Genomic DNA, 20750 nt, shown 5'->3' with positions numbered 1-20750 from the left:
TTTTCATAAGATAGGGCTCAATCAGTGGCCCGCCCCTGTGAAGGGACATGGGCTATAAAACTTTTCAAACACGCCCTCCTCTCCCTTCCTATATAAGCCCTTGACGACAATATAACGTCCTGTTCCGAGGATGTGGACACGACGGTCCGATGTCAGAATGGTTCAGATAATAACTACAGAACAAAGCCAACATCATCGTGAGCTTTGGTTGCAAATGGTATGAACTTTGAACTCTTATTCACTACAGAAGTGTTTCCTCCTAGCCGTTGAGTTAGCAACAGCTGCTGCAAACGAGGGTTAGGAAGGAACAGACAGAGTATCCCGTCTGTCACACAACGACGTTACTACAACATATCCAATTGACAAACAGAGACATTTTTCAAAGTACAAGGGACTCGGTTGGGCAACACGGCCTTCCATCTACCACCAACCTACCGAAGCGCAGCTCAGCTCAGAGTAAATATTTATTGCATTTTCCTTTTCCAAATGGGTGGTAATTTAGAATGCATAAGATACTGTATTTACGATAGAACAGCTTCGCCCTTTGTTCCTCAGTCTTCCTGCTCTTTCACTCAAACCCAGCCCTTTTCTTTTGTGTAACCAGCTGTCATATCTGTTCTGCCCGCTAGTGTCCCTTTCCTTTATGACGTAATTTATAATCAAGTTATGATATAAATATGTGTATGTATAATTCTGTGTGATTAGTTAGGTATTTAGTAAATAAATAATTAAACCCAATTTTGTATTGCTGATTCAACTTGTTAATGTCACGTTCTGACCATTGTTCGTGTGTGTTTTCCTTGTTTTAGTGTTGATCAGGACGTGAGCTTGGGAGGGCATTCTATGTTGTGTGTCTGGTTTGTCTATTTCTTTGTTTGGCCTGATATGGTTCTCAATCAGAGGCAGGTGTTAGTCATTGTCTCTGATTGGGAACCATATTTAGGTAGCCTGTTTTGTGTTGGGATTTGTGGGTGATTGTTCCTGTCTTTGTGTTTGTGGCACCAGATAGGACTGTTTCGGTTTTTTCACGTTTCTTGTTTTGTAGATTGTTGTATTTTCATCTTTATTAAAGTTGGACAAAACTAACCACGCTGCATTTTGGTCCGCCTCACTTTCCCCAGAAGAAAACCGTTACAGTTAGCCAGGGTTCGTGCAGATAACTAAGAATTTACAACTTTCAGATGAGACTGAATTAAGATGACGATTATTGACTGCTATTGATGTAAAATATTACTAGGTCTTTAAGAGTTTATTCGGAAGATAACAGCTCTATAAATATATAATCAGGTAATATTAATTACGGAGAAATTATTTTATAGAATAGCATGGCATATCACTTAATCCGGCATAGCCAAAGACACGACACTGGATAAGACAGGATAAGTACTCCAGATATAACAGTCTGACCCTAGCCCCCCGACACATAAACCTCTGCAGCATAAATACTTGAGACAGGATGGGTCAGGAGACACTGTGGCCCCATCCGATGATACCCCCGGACAGGGTCAAACAGGCAGGATATAACCCCACCTAATTTGCCAAAGCACAGCCCACACACCACTAGAGGGATATCGTCAACCACCAACTTACCATCCTGAGACAAGGCCGAGTATAGCCCACAAAGATCTTCGCCACGGCACAGCCCAAGGGGAGCGTCAACCCAGACAGGAAGATCACGACAGTGACTCAACACACTCAAATGACGCTTGAATCTAGACTCAAACTTCAACTCTTCCAACACACACACAAATGCATCATAGCTAAACATGTTGCAGTATGTTTGGGTAGGATGTTATGACAGCTCTGAGTTTTGGTAAATGAACAAACTTTCTATCAGGTATGAACATGTGGTGATTTTAATCGGAAATTCTGTGACCACACGCAGCATTTTGCCCGGAGTTTTAGTTTGCCCTTGGAACTGGAGGTTCCCCGTGTTCAGGTGACAGGTGATGTCGGTTACAAAAGCCAGCTTTAATATCCACTGTGGATCACCCAGCTCTGGCTTCTCTCTCCCCTTGCTTGCAACAAATTCATGGATTTGAAGGAGGAGAGAGAGAAATCTTTCCATCTCACCTCATTGTGAAATATCAAGTTGCTGCGCTATACTGCTATCTATCTGCTGTCCAGGGAACAATAGATATATTCAATGAAGTGATTCAGGCCTGCACTAACCACATTGAATTGAAATTGCGTTAGTAAACCAGCTACGATCATGCAGTACAGTGTACAGTCAGCAGCAAGCAGTTGAGCAGTTCCCCGGCGGGCCCTGGTGGCAATACATTTATAAAACCAAGAGCTTACCTTGACATGGAAGAGTTCCAATGTTGGATAGCCATAGCTAACATAGGATCCCTTTCTGTTGGAGTCGGGTGTTTGAGTAGGCTAAACTAGTGAAAGTGATATACCACAAAATATAGTTAGCTCACTCTCTCTCTCTCTCTCTTGCTTTTGGAAGAAATGTATTTGTTCAAAACTGTTAAACTATTGTAATTTCTCTCTTTGAGTCAACTACTCAGCACATTTTTTGCACTGCAGTGCTAGCTAGCTGTAGCTTATGCTTTCAGCATTAGATTCATTCTCTGATCCTTCGATTAAGTGGAGAACATGTCAGTTCATGCTGCAGAAGCTCTGATAGGTTTGAGGACATTCTCCGGAAGTTGTCATAATTACTACGTGAACCTATGGAAGGGGTGAGAACCATGACCCTCATAGGTTTTGTATTGTAGTCAATGCACTCAGAGGAGGACGGAAACTAGCTGTCCCCCGGTTACACAATGGTGCTACCCTACAGAGTGCTGCGGAAGCCACTGTAGACCATTGCAAAACAGTGTTTTAATAAATGATTTGGTGATGTGAATATATTTAGTATAGTTGTACTATTTATTTATTTTGAAATTCAATGAGGAGGATGGTCCTGCCCTTCCTCCCCTGAGTAGCCTCCACTGATATGCACATACACTATTCATCCCAATTACATTTAAGTTATGTTGCCCATGGACAACTATGTGTGGACAAAGTCTGGGTTTCCCAAAAGCATTATAGCACTAAGATCATCTTTTGTCCATTTAGTTTCAATAGAATTAAGATGATCTTAGTGCTAAGATGCTTTTTGGAAACCTAACCCAGGGTGTTATGCCATGCTTTGTTGAGTTTCTTAATGTACAAGCACGTTGTCATATCCTACCTTGCTCATTTGACCTACAGTGTCCATCATTTTCAGATAGCCGACATCCAACATTGAGTAGTTTGACTAGTTAAATTATATCTTTGCTGTTTTGAATATTACAACTGTTTTGTGATAAAGCATACAGATTTGTTTCATCTCCGGCCACTGGGACCATCACACGTGCACGAGCTGCGCGCGTAATATGAGAGCGCGCGTGGAGGCGGTCCGGCTTCTTCAGTTTTCTGTAATCGCTTTTCGGTTGCTACCTTCAGTTAAATAGCAAGGACACGAGTGCGAGCAGACGGCGGTGTGTGTGGATATACTTTTCACCTGGGATTGTAATACTAAGTACAGCATCGACAGTCAGCTGCCAGGTAATATTTATGCACGCATGTTACTGTCCTTGGTATGTGTACAGAAAGTAAGTAAATGTCCCGTGAAAGAGGCATTTTCCGATGAGGGGGTGTGGGACGTGCCTCCCTTTGTGCCTGAGCAGCTCAACGCTTTTTGTGGACACTTGAGAAACGTTGGATTCACACATTTTCAAGTCGTTCATTTGGCCCTCGCGTCGACTGGCCTTGACGAGCCCTTGATGCCTTGTCGAAGAATCTCTAAAACGTGAGGTTCTCTGCATATTTTCCCGAGTTTTAAACGCTCAGGCCTCTTCATTTTAAATTCCCCATAGCAGGACATAGCACAGCGGGTGCAACTTTTTCCCTGCAGTGTTATTGATGTTTGTTATGCATTGTTTGTTTTTTGACAGCTCTATTTGTGTCGCGGGCACATGTTATTTGTTTATTTATTTTTTTCAGTCGAAAGGGGGAGGCTTTGAAATTGTGTTGACCTATTGCTCAGCTGGGTCCGAAACAACGACAGAAGAGAGTGATACGTTGCTGTGTCCTATTTATTGAGGCCCCTATAGTCAACATGCGCGTCGTCTTTGAGAAATGTTACTAACAATTTTCAGAATGAATATAATTTCCCCAACGTTGCCGTCACTCACCTGTTTCGCCAGTTGATATATGTCTGGCGAGTGGATACACAAGTAGCGTTGATGTCCTTATCATAACACCCCCGGGAAAGATAGTGGTTAAGCACTACTGACGGTTTGTATCTTTCACCGTGACGTTAGTCCTATTCCCCAGGCTTTTATTCGAAACAATATAAACGGATATCACTGACCGTGATAGATAAAAAATGACCTCACCTCATTCTTATGATCAAAGCCTAAGGCGATATCTCAGTCATCTGATGCCCTTTGTAGAAGCACATGCCTACTGTTCTAGGGTCTCTTTAGCCTACTGAACTCAACTCCCTGATTAGTTGAGTTTAATCGGCTAGTGTCTCTTTCGATCCATGTTCCATCAATCGATGTGGTTAACTATTTAAAAGGTTCGTAAGTGGTGATATTGAATTCATTGTTTAAGATAAGACTATATTGTCAGTAGGCCTGTGACATGTTGACTCTTCAAGTCCAGGCTAGTCAAGACATCTTGACAGCATTGTTCTTTCATACTAGGCTATATTCCATTACATCTCACCGGGCATGTTTCTAATGCATTCCAAAAAAATGTGTAGGTGGTTTGTTAACACAGTAATGTTGAATCTTCTTGAATGAGTTTGAGATCTTAGTAGTTTGTCATAATACTGTTGAACCACTCGCAACCTTTTATTTTACAACACACAAAATAGCTTCACCACCTTGCCTTCAATACATTAACCAGCAAAGTGAAACAGACTTACATAATTACACTGTTGTGAAAAGAATTTCCTCCTGCTAGGACGATCAAGTGTTCTGTTCTACTCAACCACGCAATGGAGGCAGGTAGCCGTTGTTGTGTGGTTAGAGAGACGAGCCAGCAACACAAGGGTTGCCAGTTTGTGTCTGGGGTCCAGCGGGAAGTGAGCTGGCAACCGGAGTGTTGCTGGTATAAAATCCTAGATGCCATTGCCTGCTGTTGTGCCCTTGAGGTAGGTACTTAACCCCCCACAACAACAGCTCCCCGGGCGCCTAGTGTGGCAGCCCCACGCACCTCTCCTCCCAAAAACTGTATGTGTGTCTTTCGGGGGGGTTGGGTTAAAAGCGGAAGTCAAATTTCAGTTGAACCGTGTGTGCAATTGACCAATACAGTGAATTGACCAAAGTGCCTTGCTCAAGGGCCGAATGGCAGGTAATGGCATCTTAATCTTAACCTGCCAAACAGCACAATGACAAGTACAATTATAGAATGTGCAACTTTGGAACCCCGGCAGTCCACACAAAGTAATTTTTTGAAAAGGCCTGGGAAGGCTAACATACCATACAACACTCATTTATTTTGTATAGAAAACATAATGAAAGATAAAGCTGTGCTGCTTGGTGTCTGTTTCCCAGGGCCAGGATGTCCAGTGAGGTGCAGAGACCGGACGACAGCCCCAGCACCAGTGGGGGGAGCTCGGATATCGAACAAAGAGAATCATCAGTACCCCCAGAACAGGAGCGGGAACAAGCACAGCCCAAAAAGAAGGAGACCAAGATCTCCAGTAAAACAGCTGCCAAACTCTCAACCAGTGCCAAGAGGTAAACCTTTAATCTGTCTCAGTTTAGTGGTATTTAAGTGGGGCAGGTTTGAGCACCTTCCTATCCTCAGGGTGGTGAGTTGCACTGAGTGTACAAAACATTAGGAACACCTCCCTAATATTGAGTTGCACCCCCACAACAGCTGCAATTCAGAAGGGCATTGGCTGTACAAGGTGTTGAAAGCATTCTACAGGGATGCGGGCCCATGTTGACGCCAGTGCTTCCCACAGTTGTCAGGTTGGCTGCATGTCCTTTGGGTGGTGGACCGTTCTTGATACACCTGGGAAACTGTTGAGTGTGAAAAACCCAGCAATGTTGCAGTTCTTGATACACTCAAACCGGTGTGCCTGGCACCTACTACCATACCCCTTTGAAGGCACTTCAAATATTTTGTATTGCACATTCACCGTCTGAATGGCACACGTACACAGTCAATGTCTCAAGGCTTAAAAATCTTTCTTTAACCGGTCTCCTCCCCTTCATCTACACCGATTGAAGTGGATTTAACAAGTGACATCAATAAGGGATCATGGCTTTCACCTGGATTTACCTGTTCAGTCTATGTCATGGACAGAGCTAGTGTTCCTAATGTTTTGTACACTTAATGTATATAACGCTAACCGGTCCTATGGACATCATTATTTTAGTCACACTCATGCTATTAATATATCCATTAGATGTAATCCATACAAGATATGTAATGAAAGGTAACCTTGATCTATCCCATCATGACACTGTAATGCCCGTCATTCATCTGACAGGCAGATTACTATGATGACTATGCTCCCCGAGTCTTTCCTGGAGCTGACCAGGAAACACTGGACCCTGCCTGGTTAACCTTGGTTATAGCATTTATAGAGCTTTCGTTAGTTAGGTCCGGTGGCCTGAGTCCTAACGATGATGACCATACTTTCATTCATATCACATCTGTGTGGTTAGTGTTGTCACGAACAGCATTCCCACTGTCGCCCACCTAGCCTTGCCAGTGGAAACACAGATTGATGCGGGGTGATGATAGAATTATGCAACCAGCTGAGCCAGGGATTGGCTGAGGCTACAGTGCTTTTTATAACTACCCTCTGATATTTGGAACATCTTCCTGATGTGTAGCGCACTTATAAGACAGTCCACTGTGCTCAAACCCAGGGTTTTAGTATTACAACCACAAAACTGGACACCACAGCTCTCTGTTGATTAAAGGGGTGCAGTCGGGGATGGTACAATGTGTTTCCATGCTGTTTTCCCCATGCCTGGTTCAACACAGATGGTTGTGACATAACATTATGACTGTTATGTCACAAGATACATTGCACTGTTGCGCGTTTAATCATTGCATGTCATTGTGATTCGTCATCCTTTTTATACAAAGATGTTTATATGATGTTATTAACCCTTCCCTCGCAAGTGACTGCTGCGTGGGTGAATTTGAAAGAGTTATTGAAAGATGTTGACATTTGTGCAGTTCTATTGTAATAACACATACACTCTGAAAAATCATTTCAGGTTTGAACCTTTCAGGATCTGCAATTTGACACTGGGGTCAAATGCATTCTGGGAGCTTTTTCAGTTATGTGATTAGAGATATTCATTGCCACAAAGATTAAAAGAGAGTCATTGTTTTTCAGGATTCAGAAAGAACTTGCAGAAATTACACTCGACCCACCTCCAAACTGCAGGTAAGGAAAGATTTCTCTCTACCCGCATGTATGTTTATTCACCTTGCTCATGTTATGGGTTTGGGATTTCAGGATATACTGTATTTCTGTTTGGGATTCTTGGTTCTAAGAATGAAGGATGGACTTCAGTCTTTCTGGTTTTACATAGGCGGTCGGGTATTACAGTGGTATTTATTGCCTTACCTCCCTAATCTTACTACATTTGCACACACTGTATATAGATTTTTCTATTGTGTTATTGACTGTACGTTTTGTTTATCCCATGTGTAACTCTGTTGTTTGTGTCGCACTGCTTTGCTTTATCTTGGCCAGGTCGCAGTTGTAAATGAGAACTTGTTCTTAAATTTGCCTTCCTGGTTAAATAAAAGGTGAAAAATATATATATATATATCCTTATTTTGATAAAGATGTTTATCATGCGTGTAAGATTACTACGCCAGCACTTTTCACAACATTTCTGTAGTTTGTTCTTCTACCTAACACAAGATGTAGGCCTACTTACCTAACCATATAGAAAACGTACCATTTTAGATCCTAGAATTTCAGTTGAAAGACCATCTAAAAGGGGAAAAGAGAATGTGTGATTTAAAAAATAAGTTTCGATTCTCTTTTGGTTCTGCTGGGGATTTTCCATAGACAGACAATGGTTATTGTGTTCTGCTGCCTGTCCTTTGAAGAAGAGATATGGTGTTCAGCTAGCGAGTGGTAGACCGACCAAATGTGCATCAGCCGCTGAATGACAAAAGGCATCCCAGGGGACGTTGTGCAGAGGCCTTATTAACTTAAAGAACACAAAGTGACGTTGTCATTGATTATCCCCCTGTTTATAACAGCACAGTAATTACCTCAGTCTCAGCATTCAAAGGCAAATTACCAGATAAAATGGAGGCCAGGCACAAGGCAAGTTTAGGCATTTATCTGCAGGAGATGGAGTGCAATAGCAGATGCTGTTGCTTTTTGGCCATTTTAGATTGGTTGTGTTAATTTTATATGCACCTGTTAAAACAACAAAGAGAAAAGGCCCCGAGTGACTCATCCAGCTCTGTGTGTAGTGCTGTGCAGGAACTCATCACTTTAACTGAGTTTCATGTAACACCCTTGCTGGAAGGATATATATATTATATATATGTGTGTATGTGTGTGTGTGTAACCTTTTCATTCTAATTCAAAATGTAGTTACTGAAGGGTAAATTAGATATTGAGTATTGGCTCTTTACTCAAGGACTTCAAATACTCTGTTTCAATGGACTCTGAAAAATGAGGTTGTCGCATTGGAAATAATTTCGCTTGAGGCTACACAGGCAGGGGGATTAAAGGCAGCATCATTTTTTAAAGTAAAATAATCACTAACAGAAATATACGCAGCCATAAAAATAACTAGTTGCCTGGAAAACAATTAGGTCTTTTAAAGATAATCCTCTCTGTGTATTCCCAGGCTGCATATTCATGCTAATCCCATAACAACTAGGGCTGGGACGATACCAGTATCGCAATATTTTTTCCTGTACACAGAAATGAAAACACGAAGCAGACCAGACTCTTTTGGTCCTTTCTAAAAAAATAAATAATCAGCTCTATGTAAAACAGTGTGTGCTATAGCTTGAAAATAAATACATGTGACTGGATGACAACGTAATGTTTGTTTCCAACATCAGGGCTATTTTCCTAAAGTAGTTAAATCCAATTTGTGTTTTGTTTCCTTGCCACTATACTGGTATTGTCCCGGCCTCAATAACAACTGAAATAATATGGATTTTATAACACATTCCAATTAATGTTCTTCCATTGTTATAATGGTCTGATTAGGATTATAGAATATGTATAACGGACAATTTAATTTATCCTTAAGAGTCTATTGATGCACCCGTGCGCCAATATAAGTAACAAAATACAAAAATCTGTCACTTTAAGCTAGAGAGATCTGCATTCGCCTATGTCGGTCTCTCGCATCTGCGGTAGAAGGTGGCCGAACTATAGCGTTGTTTGTCAGACCATGAGGCATGCCGAAAATCGGTCTTCTCACGAAGCGGTTTGGTTCTATCGTGGAACATTTCTGAAGGTAACACATACAAATGAATAGAGGTAGTTTTGTGCCAACAAAAATAAGGGGTGAAATATGTGTCCAAAACTAAAATATTTCCTGAGCATTCTTATATCCTAGGACATATAGGACAGACACTAAAAATCATACGGAATAAGGTTTTCTTTTACAGTGTGTGTTGTGTTGAAAATATCACCTCGCTCGGCATATTACACACAGAACCGGGGTGGCTGATTTGATTTCCTCTCGTCGCTCACCCCACTGAGAGGCCTGCAGTCAGACATCCCTTTTGTTCAAGCAGGGGAGAGTCTCCCAGCCTTATCATCCTGTAATAAAACATCTCTGGAGATTCGGAGACTGGCCAGCAAATTTAATCATGAGGTGATTGTGGAAGGTTGAAAGTAATGGTTGATGTGTAGTTGGCTACTGTCTAATCACTTTATAGTACTCTGCTTTATAACAGTCCTAAGCATCCATGATCTGACATTATATTTCATCAGCACTGTTACTAAATATTTGTTAGAAATTGTGTTTGTTTCAAGCGGTTTGGAGCCTGTTGGTGCTTTTTCAGCATGTGAACACGAGGGCAATACGATGACATTTCCAGCACCAGTTTACTAACATTATTGTGAGAGCTCTCACCTTGTCATTGTCACTCATCAAATGAGTGAAACCAAATAGGCTTTGGGAATTGTGATTTTGCTAACTATCAGATATTTCAAGTATTGCTGTACAAGCAGCAATGTTTGTCATGAAACAATGAAAAGAGTCTGGAGCAGAGTAGCATTCATTCTGACTGAATGTTGCCCATTGACGTATAGCCTACTGTAGCACTGGACACGTCTCTCATGAGACCAGATGCACTCTAATTAGGATGATTTACACTGTCAGTCTTCAGCACAAATAGCTTCTGCTGGCCTCTGAATCCAAATGGCATGATGTAATGCCCTTAAAGATGACCAAACCGTGTCACTTTCTGACAATGCCAGGCCCAATGGGAAATGTCCGCACTCAGCAGGATTTATAACATGACATTGTGTGTTGTTGACTGGTTGCTTGTTGCTTGTTGCCATACTTATTGTCTACATGCATTCTCTGAGCCATGAGGCAAATAACCAATAATACCCACACAGATCTCCATCCCCCTTTACACGATGGAATCATGACTGAGTGACTGCTGCTTATTAGTGTTGCGTTGTGGCCCTCTAGGGTTCTGTGGGAGTGACAAACTCTGAGCCATTTTTCACAGGCTTTACCAGGGGACTTCACATCTAAGAGGCCACAGCAGGGGAGTTATCAATATTCATGAGGGGGGTGGAGATGTGCACCACAGTTTCCTCTGGGAAATATACTTGATCATTGTCATTTGCAGCTCAACTTTCAAGAATTTCAGCACATATCTCCAAGATTCGTGAGATTAGGGATTAATAAAGGGAACCAGGTTACCAGGATATCCCGTCCAAAACACACTCCTGTTTCCCAGGATAAATATCTGTGAGAAACTGCTAAATTATAATACCATTTTTATATGAGCAGTATGACGTGAAATGGAACTGTTAAATTATACAGAGTGCCTACGGATACAGAGTTTCTGTATCCCAATTTGCCCAGGCTAAAAATACAGATATTTCTGCGCATGTGCCAGATTATTTTTTTCCACGTAGTCGAGTGCCCACTCAGCTTCCTAGTAGCTACTGTGCTGAGTGCTCCGCTGCCGCTCCCCTTCCTTGATCCCCTTTGTCTGGTCAATGGTGTAGCTTACAAACTTCATGTTGTACACCACTGTTCGAACTATTGCCTTCCATTCCTCAGTAAGAAAAAGCACAACTTCATGTTATTTTTTTCAGCAGTGGAGTAGGCTACATTCAGCTATTTATGTGTTTTATACATAATTGACATGTTTGTACAAACTTTGTCAGTATTGCAAACATAAGCACAACACAAACAGGCAGGCTAGCGAGTTACATGCAGCTAGTTAGTCTCGTCACGATATCAGCATAAACAAACCCGCCCATTGTCAGACTATTTTCACTGGTCAGGATACATGCTCGGCTGCCCAAAGGTGGAACGCAGCAAGACACCAACACGCAGTCTAATTTGGCAATTGAATGTTTGTTGTTTTCCATCATCATTGCGAATATTGGCTAAGCTGCATTGTTTCCTCTGCAAGAATGTGTAGTGGGGGGGAAAGGTCGCTGGGGGGTGTCCAAACTATCAGGTATGCTATTAGCAAAATTAGCATCACCATTACAACACTTAAGTCCCTCCCAAAACATTATTTTGAGGTAGGGTGTCATTTTACCCCAAGTTACCCTACAATTGAGCCCAGTTACATTAAACTTTCATGTTTTGAAAACTTTTTAAATGGTGCAATTCCCACATATTTAAAAGTTGAGAAATAAAGTAGGAATGGAAAGCTGGGATCCCCCTCTTTTTAACAAAGGCCTTTAAAGCTGCTTTTTCCCCCAGCGATTGCAAGAATTTTTGTGCATTGACTGCTTGTCAGAATGCATGTTTTGCCATGTTCCCCATAACTTGAATGTGTTTTGAGAGGAATATGTATTTTGCATAGAACACACAACTACAAGCTGACCTTAGTAGAATGACTTCTATTTACCATGGGGTTGTCTGCTGAGTTTTTTTTCTTTATTCATTACTTTTTTTGTTTGCAGAGGACTGTTCTAGCATCTTCAAAGTGCACCTTGGTGCACATATTTTTTCCCATGTTCCATATTTCTTTGCATTGGGCTCAGCGCCACAGCTTGCAGTGGAAAACAATGCTAAGCTCACCGAGAGGCAAACAGGAACTGATCAGTTAAAGATTTTTATCCCAAGGTGTAGGGACTGCTTCCTGCTTGTGCAACTGCAATATCTGTTCTGACAGACAGAGAAGGTTGTAGCCTTCATAATATATATTTTCGAATGTTTGTTCAAATCGCTGTAGGGTTTTTATTTCAACTGTTTAGAAATAAGAGGTAGAGACGGGCTACATCATCATGGTTAAGAAGAGGGTGAGGTAAAGAGCGAAATGTGAAGGGAGGGGTAGTGTGAGCAGCAGCTATGTTAGGAAAAACGAATGTCTGTGTAAAATAACACGTGCAGAACATGATTGGGATCTTTAGCTTTGAGAAGGAGGATTTCCTGGTGCGGGGCATGGGGGAAAACTCACGCGTGATCTGAAAATGTGGTCGGAGGCACCATATGGATGGTGTGACGCAATTGCGGAGTCTCCGGAGGCATGCAGAGGCCAAATTGAGCTCCTTACTGCATCGTCGTGCACCGCCCAATGCGGAGGGCTCCGTATAGCTCTGCATTGACATGGTTGGTTGGTTGGTTGGCTGGCTGGAGGTGGGGGTGGAAGGTCCTGTATTAGCACAAACTCACTTCCTTGACTACTTCCTTCATAACAGGTCTGCGCTGCTCCGCGAAGCGCAAAAAAGATGCCCTGACTTCTGCATAGGCCGTATCACCCTAAATGCTGCACGACCAATGCAGACGTCAGATTGACCATGCAGTGCCTTTAAATTATATGCAATGTCTAAATCTGTATTCTCTACAGCTTTCTCTGTTCTGCTATCTGCATGATTAATCATCAACGCTCAGGGTAGGGACAGGCAAGTGAGTGAGGTACAGTTGCTGCAGCATAGCTTGTTCTACAGTAATGATTGGTGGAGTGCTGCAGATATGGTTGTCCTTCTAGGAGGTTCTCCTATCTCCCCCAGAGGAACTCTGGAGCTCTGTCGGAGTGACTATTGGGTTCTTGGTCACCTCTCTGACCAAGGCCCTTCTCCCCCAATTGCTCAGGTTGGCCGGGCGGCCAGCTCTAGGAAGAGTCTTGGTGGTTCCAAACTTCTTCCATTTAAGAATGGTAGGGGCCACTGTGTTCTGAGGACCTTCAGTGCTGCAGACCTCTTTTGGTACCCTTCTCCAGATCTGTGCCTCGACACAATCCTGTCTCGGACCTCTACGGACAATTCCTTCGTTATATAGACAGGTGTTTGCCTTTCCAAATCATGTCCAATCAATAGTATTTACCACAAGTGGACTCAATTGTCGAAACATCTCAAGAATGATCAATGGAAACAGGATGCACCTGAGCTCAATTTCAAGTGTCATAGCAAAGGGTCTGAATACTAATGTAAATAAGGTATTTCTGTTTTTCATTTGTAATAAATTTACAAAAATGTCTAAACCTGTTTTTGCTTTGTCACTATAGGGTATTGTGTGCAGATTGAGGGGAAAAAAATATTTCATCCATTTTAGTATAAGGTGGTAACTTAACAATGTGGAAAAAGTGAAGGGGTCTGAATAGTTTCCGAATGCACTGTATAGCCTACATGGTGGGATTATTATGGACAAAGGGGTGAGATTATTTTGATTTGTCAAACTAGACAAGCATTGATCATCATGTCACCAGAATAAGACCCTAAATATTTATTGGAAAGGATCATCAAGCTCATCACCTTACACTTTCACCACCCTGTGAAGTTCATAACATAACTTTCATCAAGCATCACTAGTCTAATAAATTACATGCTTTCCCAATGAGTCGTAATGGGAGGACCACACGTCATAGCGTTGCTCCAAGTTTACGTCGATATGATGGTTATTGTATCAATATTTGAGCATAAAAGCGTTTCCAATTACATTTGCCGCATAATTCATTTTACAGGCATAAAAAGATCTCACCTTGTCTAGCGAATTTGTATTTTCTCTTAATGCCATGACGTTTTTTTTTCGGCATACAAAAAGTGCTGTAATTTCTAAATTGTTCACCCGATATGAATTAAAATACCATCAAATTAAAGCTGACAGCACACTTCATAGTCATTGTATAATTGTCATTTCAAATCGAAAGTGCTGGAGTAATGAGCAAAAGCAAAACAAAAATGTCACTGTTCCAATACTTTTTGAGATCACTGTATATACAGCCCTGGAAAAAATTAAGATACCACTGCAAGTTTTTCTTAAATCCCCATCTCTACATGTATGGCTTCCATTCCAGTGTCTGTTTAATTCCAACACATGTCAAGCAGAAGACATCGGGGATAACAAAGCTACAAACCGGCAGAGTGCAAAACGACTCTCCGTTGACCGGGATGCCCGCCAACTCATTCGAATGTCACTCAACAACCATAGGATGACATCAAGTGACCTACAAAATGACAAATGGCAGCTGGAGTGAAGTGCACGGCGAGGACGGTTCGAAACAGGCTCCTAGGGGCAGGGCTGAAGTCGTGCAAAGATAGAAAAAAGCCCTTCATCAATGAGAAGCAAAGAAGAGCCAGGGTGAGGTTTGCAAAAGACCATTAGGATTAGACCGTAGAGGACTAGAGTACGGTCATCTTCTCTGATGAGTCCAATTTTCAGCTTTGCCCAACACCTGGTCGTCAACTGGTTAGACAGAGACCTAGACCTACAAGCCACAGTGTCCCACTGAAATTTGGTGGAGGATCGGTGATGATCTGGGGGTGCCTCAGCAAAACTGGAATTGGCAGATTTGTGTGTGCGTGTGAATAATGCATACATCAAGCCACGTACAAGGTTGTCCTGGAAGAATACTTGCTTCTTTCTGCTCTGACAATGTTCCCCAGCTTTGAGGATTGTTTTTTTTCCAGCAGGACAATGCTCCATGCCACACAGCCAGGTCAATCAAGGTGTGGATGGAGGACCACCAGATCAAGACCCTGTCAGGGCCAGAACCCCATTGAAAACCTCTGGAATGTGATCAAGAGGAAGATGTATGGTCACAAGCAATCAAACAAAGCCGAGCTGCTTGAATTTTTGTGCCAGGAGTGACTTAAAGTCACTCAACATCAATGTGAAAGACTGGTGGAGAGCATGCCAAGACACATGAAAGCTGTTGTTGAAAATCAGGGTTATTCCACCAAATATTGATTTATGAACTCTTCCTAAGTTAAAACATTAGTATTTTGTTTTAAAATTAATATTTTAGAACAATTTTCTGCAAATAAATGCTCTATATGACAATATCTTTACTTGGAATTTGGGAGAAATGTTGTCAGTAGTTTTTATAGAATAAAACAATGTTAATTTTACCTAAACACATACCTATAAATAGCAAAACCAGTGAAACTGATAATTTTGCAGTGGTCACTTAATTTTTTCATGGGCTGTATATGGATGTCCTAGCCAACTTCTTTTAGGTAATACATTCAATGCAGTATTAGCTCTCCAATGGCCTCCCTGCTCTTATGCAGCCCCAGGAAAAGCTAGACTAGAATTGCTTGTTGGACATTTTTTTTTTGTGCAGTTCTTATACTAATAGACTATTCGAAGAGGGGTGCAGCCTTGCTCTTTTTTTGCTGAATGTTAAATACAGCAGCCAAAATAACTTGTGGGGAGTTTGAAAGGAGAATGGGAACTCCTTATGGCGATAGGCTATAGCAGTTATTTCTTCAGACCATAACCATTCTATGTTTGTGAAGAAAAGCGAACTCCGTCTGCATCTTAGACATTATTCAAGCATGTCTTTACAATGATGAAGATGAAAACAACGCGTATTTCATTTAACTTTTGAGAGCGAGGAAGGAATAAAGCAACAGTTGAGAGCGAAAGAGAAAGTAATACGCACGTCTCACAACATTAGGAAATATTGAAAGGTAGGCAATGCGTCAGCCTACTAATTATCAGTGCTTGATTTGGGCTGTCCGTAGTGCCGCACCTATCATTTTTAGGGAATTCCATACCAGCTCCTCTATAAAACAAAGTATCCTATCGCTGGCCCAGATTCACACATCGAGGCAAAAAAAGTTAAACAAAGTGGAATGAAGACGGGGTCTGCATTGAATAGCAATGGAGAGTGGGCATTCATTTCTGATTCTGCTTTGTTCAAGTTTATTTGCTGTTTGTCTGTGAATCTCTACGTGACAGTAGGCTATTTGAGATTGTGCAGATTGAAAATGCGCATGCGCTGCTCCAAGTTGCCAAATGAGGTCATAAATTAGTTTAATCATTTTTGTTCATGTAATTCATCAAGGCACGCTTTTAAATTGTATCAATCACTCACTTAAACTACATATCAACCATCATCGGAATGACCCTTCAGTGCGTGTGTGTGTGTGCTAGTGGGCCGTTACCCAAGGGGGAGAATATGACATTTCAGCAGCAGGGATAAAATGACAAGGAACAGACTGACTAGATAACTTGTAGTCGTTATGTTCTGAATTGGCTATCTCGCTAGTTAACTAAGCTTTAATGTCATTGTTGCCTTTCCACCAGCACTTTGGAAAGCCTAAAATAAATATGCTGGAATTCCCCTTGATTAAATAAGATTGTATTCCCCTCTATTAAACAATGTCCTTGTAATTGCGACAAATAATGTGCATCCCCATCCCGGATCCGGGTTTGTGACTAAAGCCTCAGGCTCATTAGAAGCATAACGCAACGTTTTTCTGAAAATCGCAAATAAAATGAAAATAATGCGTCTGCTCTCATCTCCCCTGAAACATGAATATTTTAGCTTTAAAGTAGTCTACCAAATCCATTTGATTAATTGAATTAGGGAATAATTTTATAAAGACAAAGGTATTGGTTTGCAATGTTGCAATTATGGCAACCATCCTCCAGGATAGCTACTGTGTGTGCAGGCTTTTGTTCAAGCCCTGTCCTAACCACGTTGTAGCTTAAACATCGACTGTTCAACATTATCTTGATAAGCAGACTTGGGTGTTGCAGGGCTGAATCAAAAGCCAAGCCTGCACACCCAGGAGCTCTCCAGATGAAAGGTTGACCACATGTTGACAACGTGACTGACAGGTACCTTGATCAAGGGCACTATTGATGGTAGGTCTACATGGGATCAGACATAGCAGCCTTCCAGTCAATAATGCTTACTTTTCATGTAGGCTATAATAATGGACATTTGGTTAAGTGTATTAACCCTTAACAGAATAATCGGAGGTCTCAATAGCATAATGTCATTTGTGAATTTCGGTGAAAATGGTCTAATGGACCGACTTGGGAAAAGACCGCTCCTGCATTCTTTCATCCCAAGTCCAGCACGGCTAATTATACAAATTGTAAATGGACCCTAATTATATTTCAAAATCAAATTGGTGTTAGTGGTGGTGACCAACCCTCCACCTGAAGAGAGCGCTACTGGGTCTGGGTGTGCAGGGTTTTGATTGACATCTGATTCAACTAGGTTTTAGTGTAAAACTGGGATGTCCTGATGGCCAAACATCCATAGGATTACAACATAAACATTCATGATCAATTTCCCTATCATAATGTCTGGGATTGGTATTTACAATGTGGGTGGGTGGGTGTGTTTTGGGTGGTTTAGTGATAAACTGATGGCAAACATCCATGGCATTACAACATAAACATATCGCTGATCAGTTTCACTATCGTAATCTATGTCTGGGATGGGATTTGTTTTATTTTGGGGTTTCTGCATGCATGTTTTCCACCAGCATTGTGTTCTCTCCCAGCTTCATGGTTTGAACGGGGTGTGTAATTCCAGTCCATATAGTACAGTAATACAATCCACACTCAAAAAGATTACTGGCGCTTGTTTAATTTATTTACCCAAGAGAGCATACATATATATGGGCTTTTATGTTTTTCTGTCGTGCGTAATGTGCGATAGCCTATAAGGTGTACACCTATTGGATAACGGCACAATCATTGGTGCTTTTTGGTGTTTGGGCTCCTAAAATGTGTTTAATGTAGGGCTCATAATCTGGCTCAGATAATTCAAGCCTGATGCTTTCATCCCGATCAAAGCTTTAATCAAATCCAGACATTTATATGCTTTAGAATGACACTTACAGTTTTGGCGAGAAATACCAGGTTACTCTGGAGGAAAGTGATTTATTATTGGGATGTAACATTTTGTAAAACACAGGGAAAATATTAAACCCTAGTACAAATACAGGATCTTAATTTGATCAGTCTTTTGTTGCTGAGAATTGATTTGCATAAACAAACACATGGCTATATTAACAGTATTGCACTTTTTCATGTAGCCTACTTTTGGCCAGTTAATAGCCTACCGCTGATCAAGCAACATTATGGACTAAATGTTCAAATCCTGTTGCAGCATTATTATTTTGCTGTGGCAATGTAGGTCAAACTGAGATCCTACACCTGTACAAGATTTCAAATGTTTCACCTCAAATGCTTTTGATAAAACTGAGCTGGTGTAGCATCTGTTGAACTAAGCATGTTCTAATGAACAGTCTGTCAGTTGTTTTGCAGAGAAAGTTGAGTGGAAAAGAAATTAGCTGTGAGTGACTGAAGTTAACATGCTTTGTTCCAGACCTCAGACATCATCTCACTTTAATTTATCCTTATTGCCCTCCACCAAGGCACTTGTTTGAAAGCTAACACAGCCTGTCTTGATTCATGCGTGTCATTGGATTCTCAATGTCCTCGTTTGTGCAGCACTTCCCATAAACATTTGTCCCAAATGTTAATGTGTTCTATGGGAATCCAAGTGTGACACATCACGTGGCCACTTTATGGTGAAGTCTAGCCATTATACAATTGGTTTACAGAAGCCGTTTAGGTCATTGAGACTGACAGGATGGTAATCCACAGCTAACGTGTAAGCAAACAGTCAAATCTTGACAAAGGAACAAATAACTCCAAAGTAAACAGTTGCTCTTGATCGCATTACCATTTTGGCAGTGATACCATCTCAAAGCTTAATGGGTTTCTCCGAGTTACAAAATAATAGACCGTCCCAAGAGGATTAGGTTTCATTTTACCATCTCAGTTATTTCTATTGTACAGACAAAAATGTACAATTTGTTCATCAAAATCAAATGAGATTTCTCGTGGTGACAACTTGTAAATGACGTGTCATTATCAGATGAGTAATAACCTGAGAGCCTATATGAATGAATAATACCTTTTTTTCTGTGATGTCGGCACAAATGTGGCCTCGGCCTAAAATTTTTAATCAGCTGGACAAACTTTTTTAATGAGGCAATACAGGAGACCGATAGGGCTGTGACTGATGGAACTTTGGTTACCGGTAATTGGCCAGCCAAATTACCGGTAACCAATCTCCGTAATAACCGTTTGAATAGCAAAACAAAATAAATGTATATATGCTGCCATAGAAATAGAATGTCAATGATCGCATAATGGGTGGACTGGCGGCCATTGCCAGTGTACCCATAGAGTAAAAGCAGGAAGTGTACACATTAGGGATGTTAGTCGGTAAATTGCCGAAAATACATTTGACCCGCCATTCTTATTGCGCTATAGGGTAATTTGCATAATTTTGTTGAATCCAATTGGTGCGTGTGTGTTTTCGTTAGTTGTCATGCATTTTGTTTATCACACGCGCACAGCATATACACAGCCTAGTTTGAGGAGCGGAATAGCCCACCACCTGTAAGACAGCGGGAGAGTTGCTCCTCAAAACGCCTGTAGGCTACTGGAGTGAAACCTGCTTTTGTAAGCTTAGTCATTGCGCAAAAAAATACAAATTCTAAATGAAATCGTGTGATAACTTTGGTGGCCACGATTCATTAAAAATTAGCTATTTTTATTTGTCAATCGTAAAGCGCGTTTTCCCATTCTCCATTCTTATGCATGGGCTATAGCCTACCTTATCAGAGCGCCACCCACCACTTTGCCGTGTGAGCTTGAAGCGGTATAATTGTTTGAAACCTGAACGTTTTACTTTACGTCAAATAATGAGGCATGTCTTACCTTGCTTCAAAGTAGCTCTGCGAAAATCAAGCCATAGAAACTTGGAGGCAATTATGTTATAGACTTCCCATGCCATTAACTAGCATTTATCTATTGTTCTATTGGTTTTTATATCAACTCTATCGTTGTCTAGAAGCCAAAGGCACAATCTTAGTCATTTTAGCAACCCATCATAGTTGCTATTAGATTCCCCCTCTAAATTTCTAACTGCGATTTTAATCTCGGTCACATATGGAACTGCTCGCATTAGATGCGCAGTTTTCCGCAAATGTTTGAAAATGTGTTTTATTAACTGCTTCATTACATGAGTTGCATGTTCAATAATAGTCTATAGCTTTTGACTGTAGGACGATAGGCTTGCTATTTTTCCCATGCGTTTAGTAAAAAATGTCCGGTCCTTGTATGTATACATAGTATCAGAGAGGAATAGGTGAAGTGAGAGGTTTTACTCTCACCCAGATCTGTCCAAAATAAATCCAATGCGTTTCTATGGGCTTATTTCTATGGGGCCTAAATTTGTCGCCTGCCTTCCCGCCTTGGGAAGTGCGGAAACATAAGCATCTCGTCATTGTATACAGATCTCTGATAATATTTTCTGTTGGTCAAGTCATTTTA

General features: G+C 41.3%; 1 protein-coding gene across 1 annotated transcript in view; it reads left to right on the top strand.

The window, feature by feature from the left end:
• Positions 1 to 3432: 3432 nt before the first annotated feature.
• ube2e2 (ubiquitin-conjugating enzyme E2E 2) overlaps positions 3433 to 20750 on the top strand; it is a 29672-nt gene continuing 12354 nt past the window's right edge. The window contains exons 1-3 of the mRNA XM_064945576.1: positions 3433 to 3540; positions 5541 to 5726; positions 7352 to 7402. Coding sequence (XP_064801648.1) covers positions 5548 to 5726; positions 7352 to 7402 — 230 coding nt within the window. The 5' untranslated portion in view covers positions 3433 to 3540; positions 5541 to 5547. The remainder of the gene's footprint in view (positions 3541 to 5540; positions 5727 to 7351; positions 7403 to 20750) is intronic.

Source organism: Oncorhynchus masou, chromosome 29 (assembly GCF_036934945.1).
Source record: "Oncorhynchus masou masou isolate Uvic2021 chromosome 29, UVic_Omas_1.1, whole genome shotgun sequence".
Taxonomy (NCBI): domain Eukaryota; kingdom Metazoa; phylum Chordata; class Actinopteri; order Salmoniformes; family Salmonidae; genus Oncorhynchus; species Oncorhynchus masou.
This window is presented reverse-complemented; position numbering and strand designations above follow the sequence as displayed.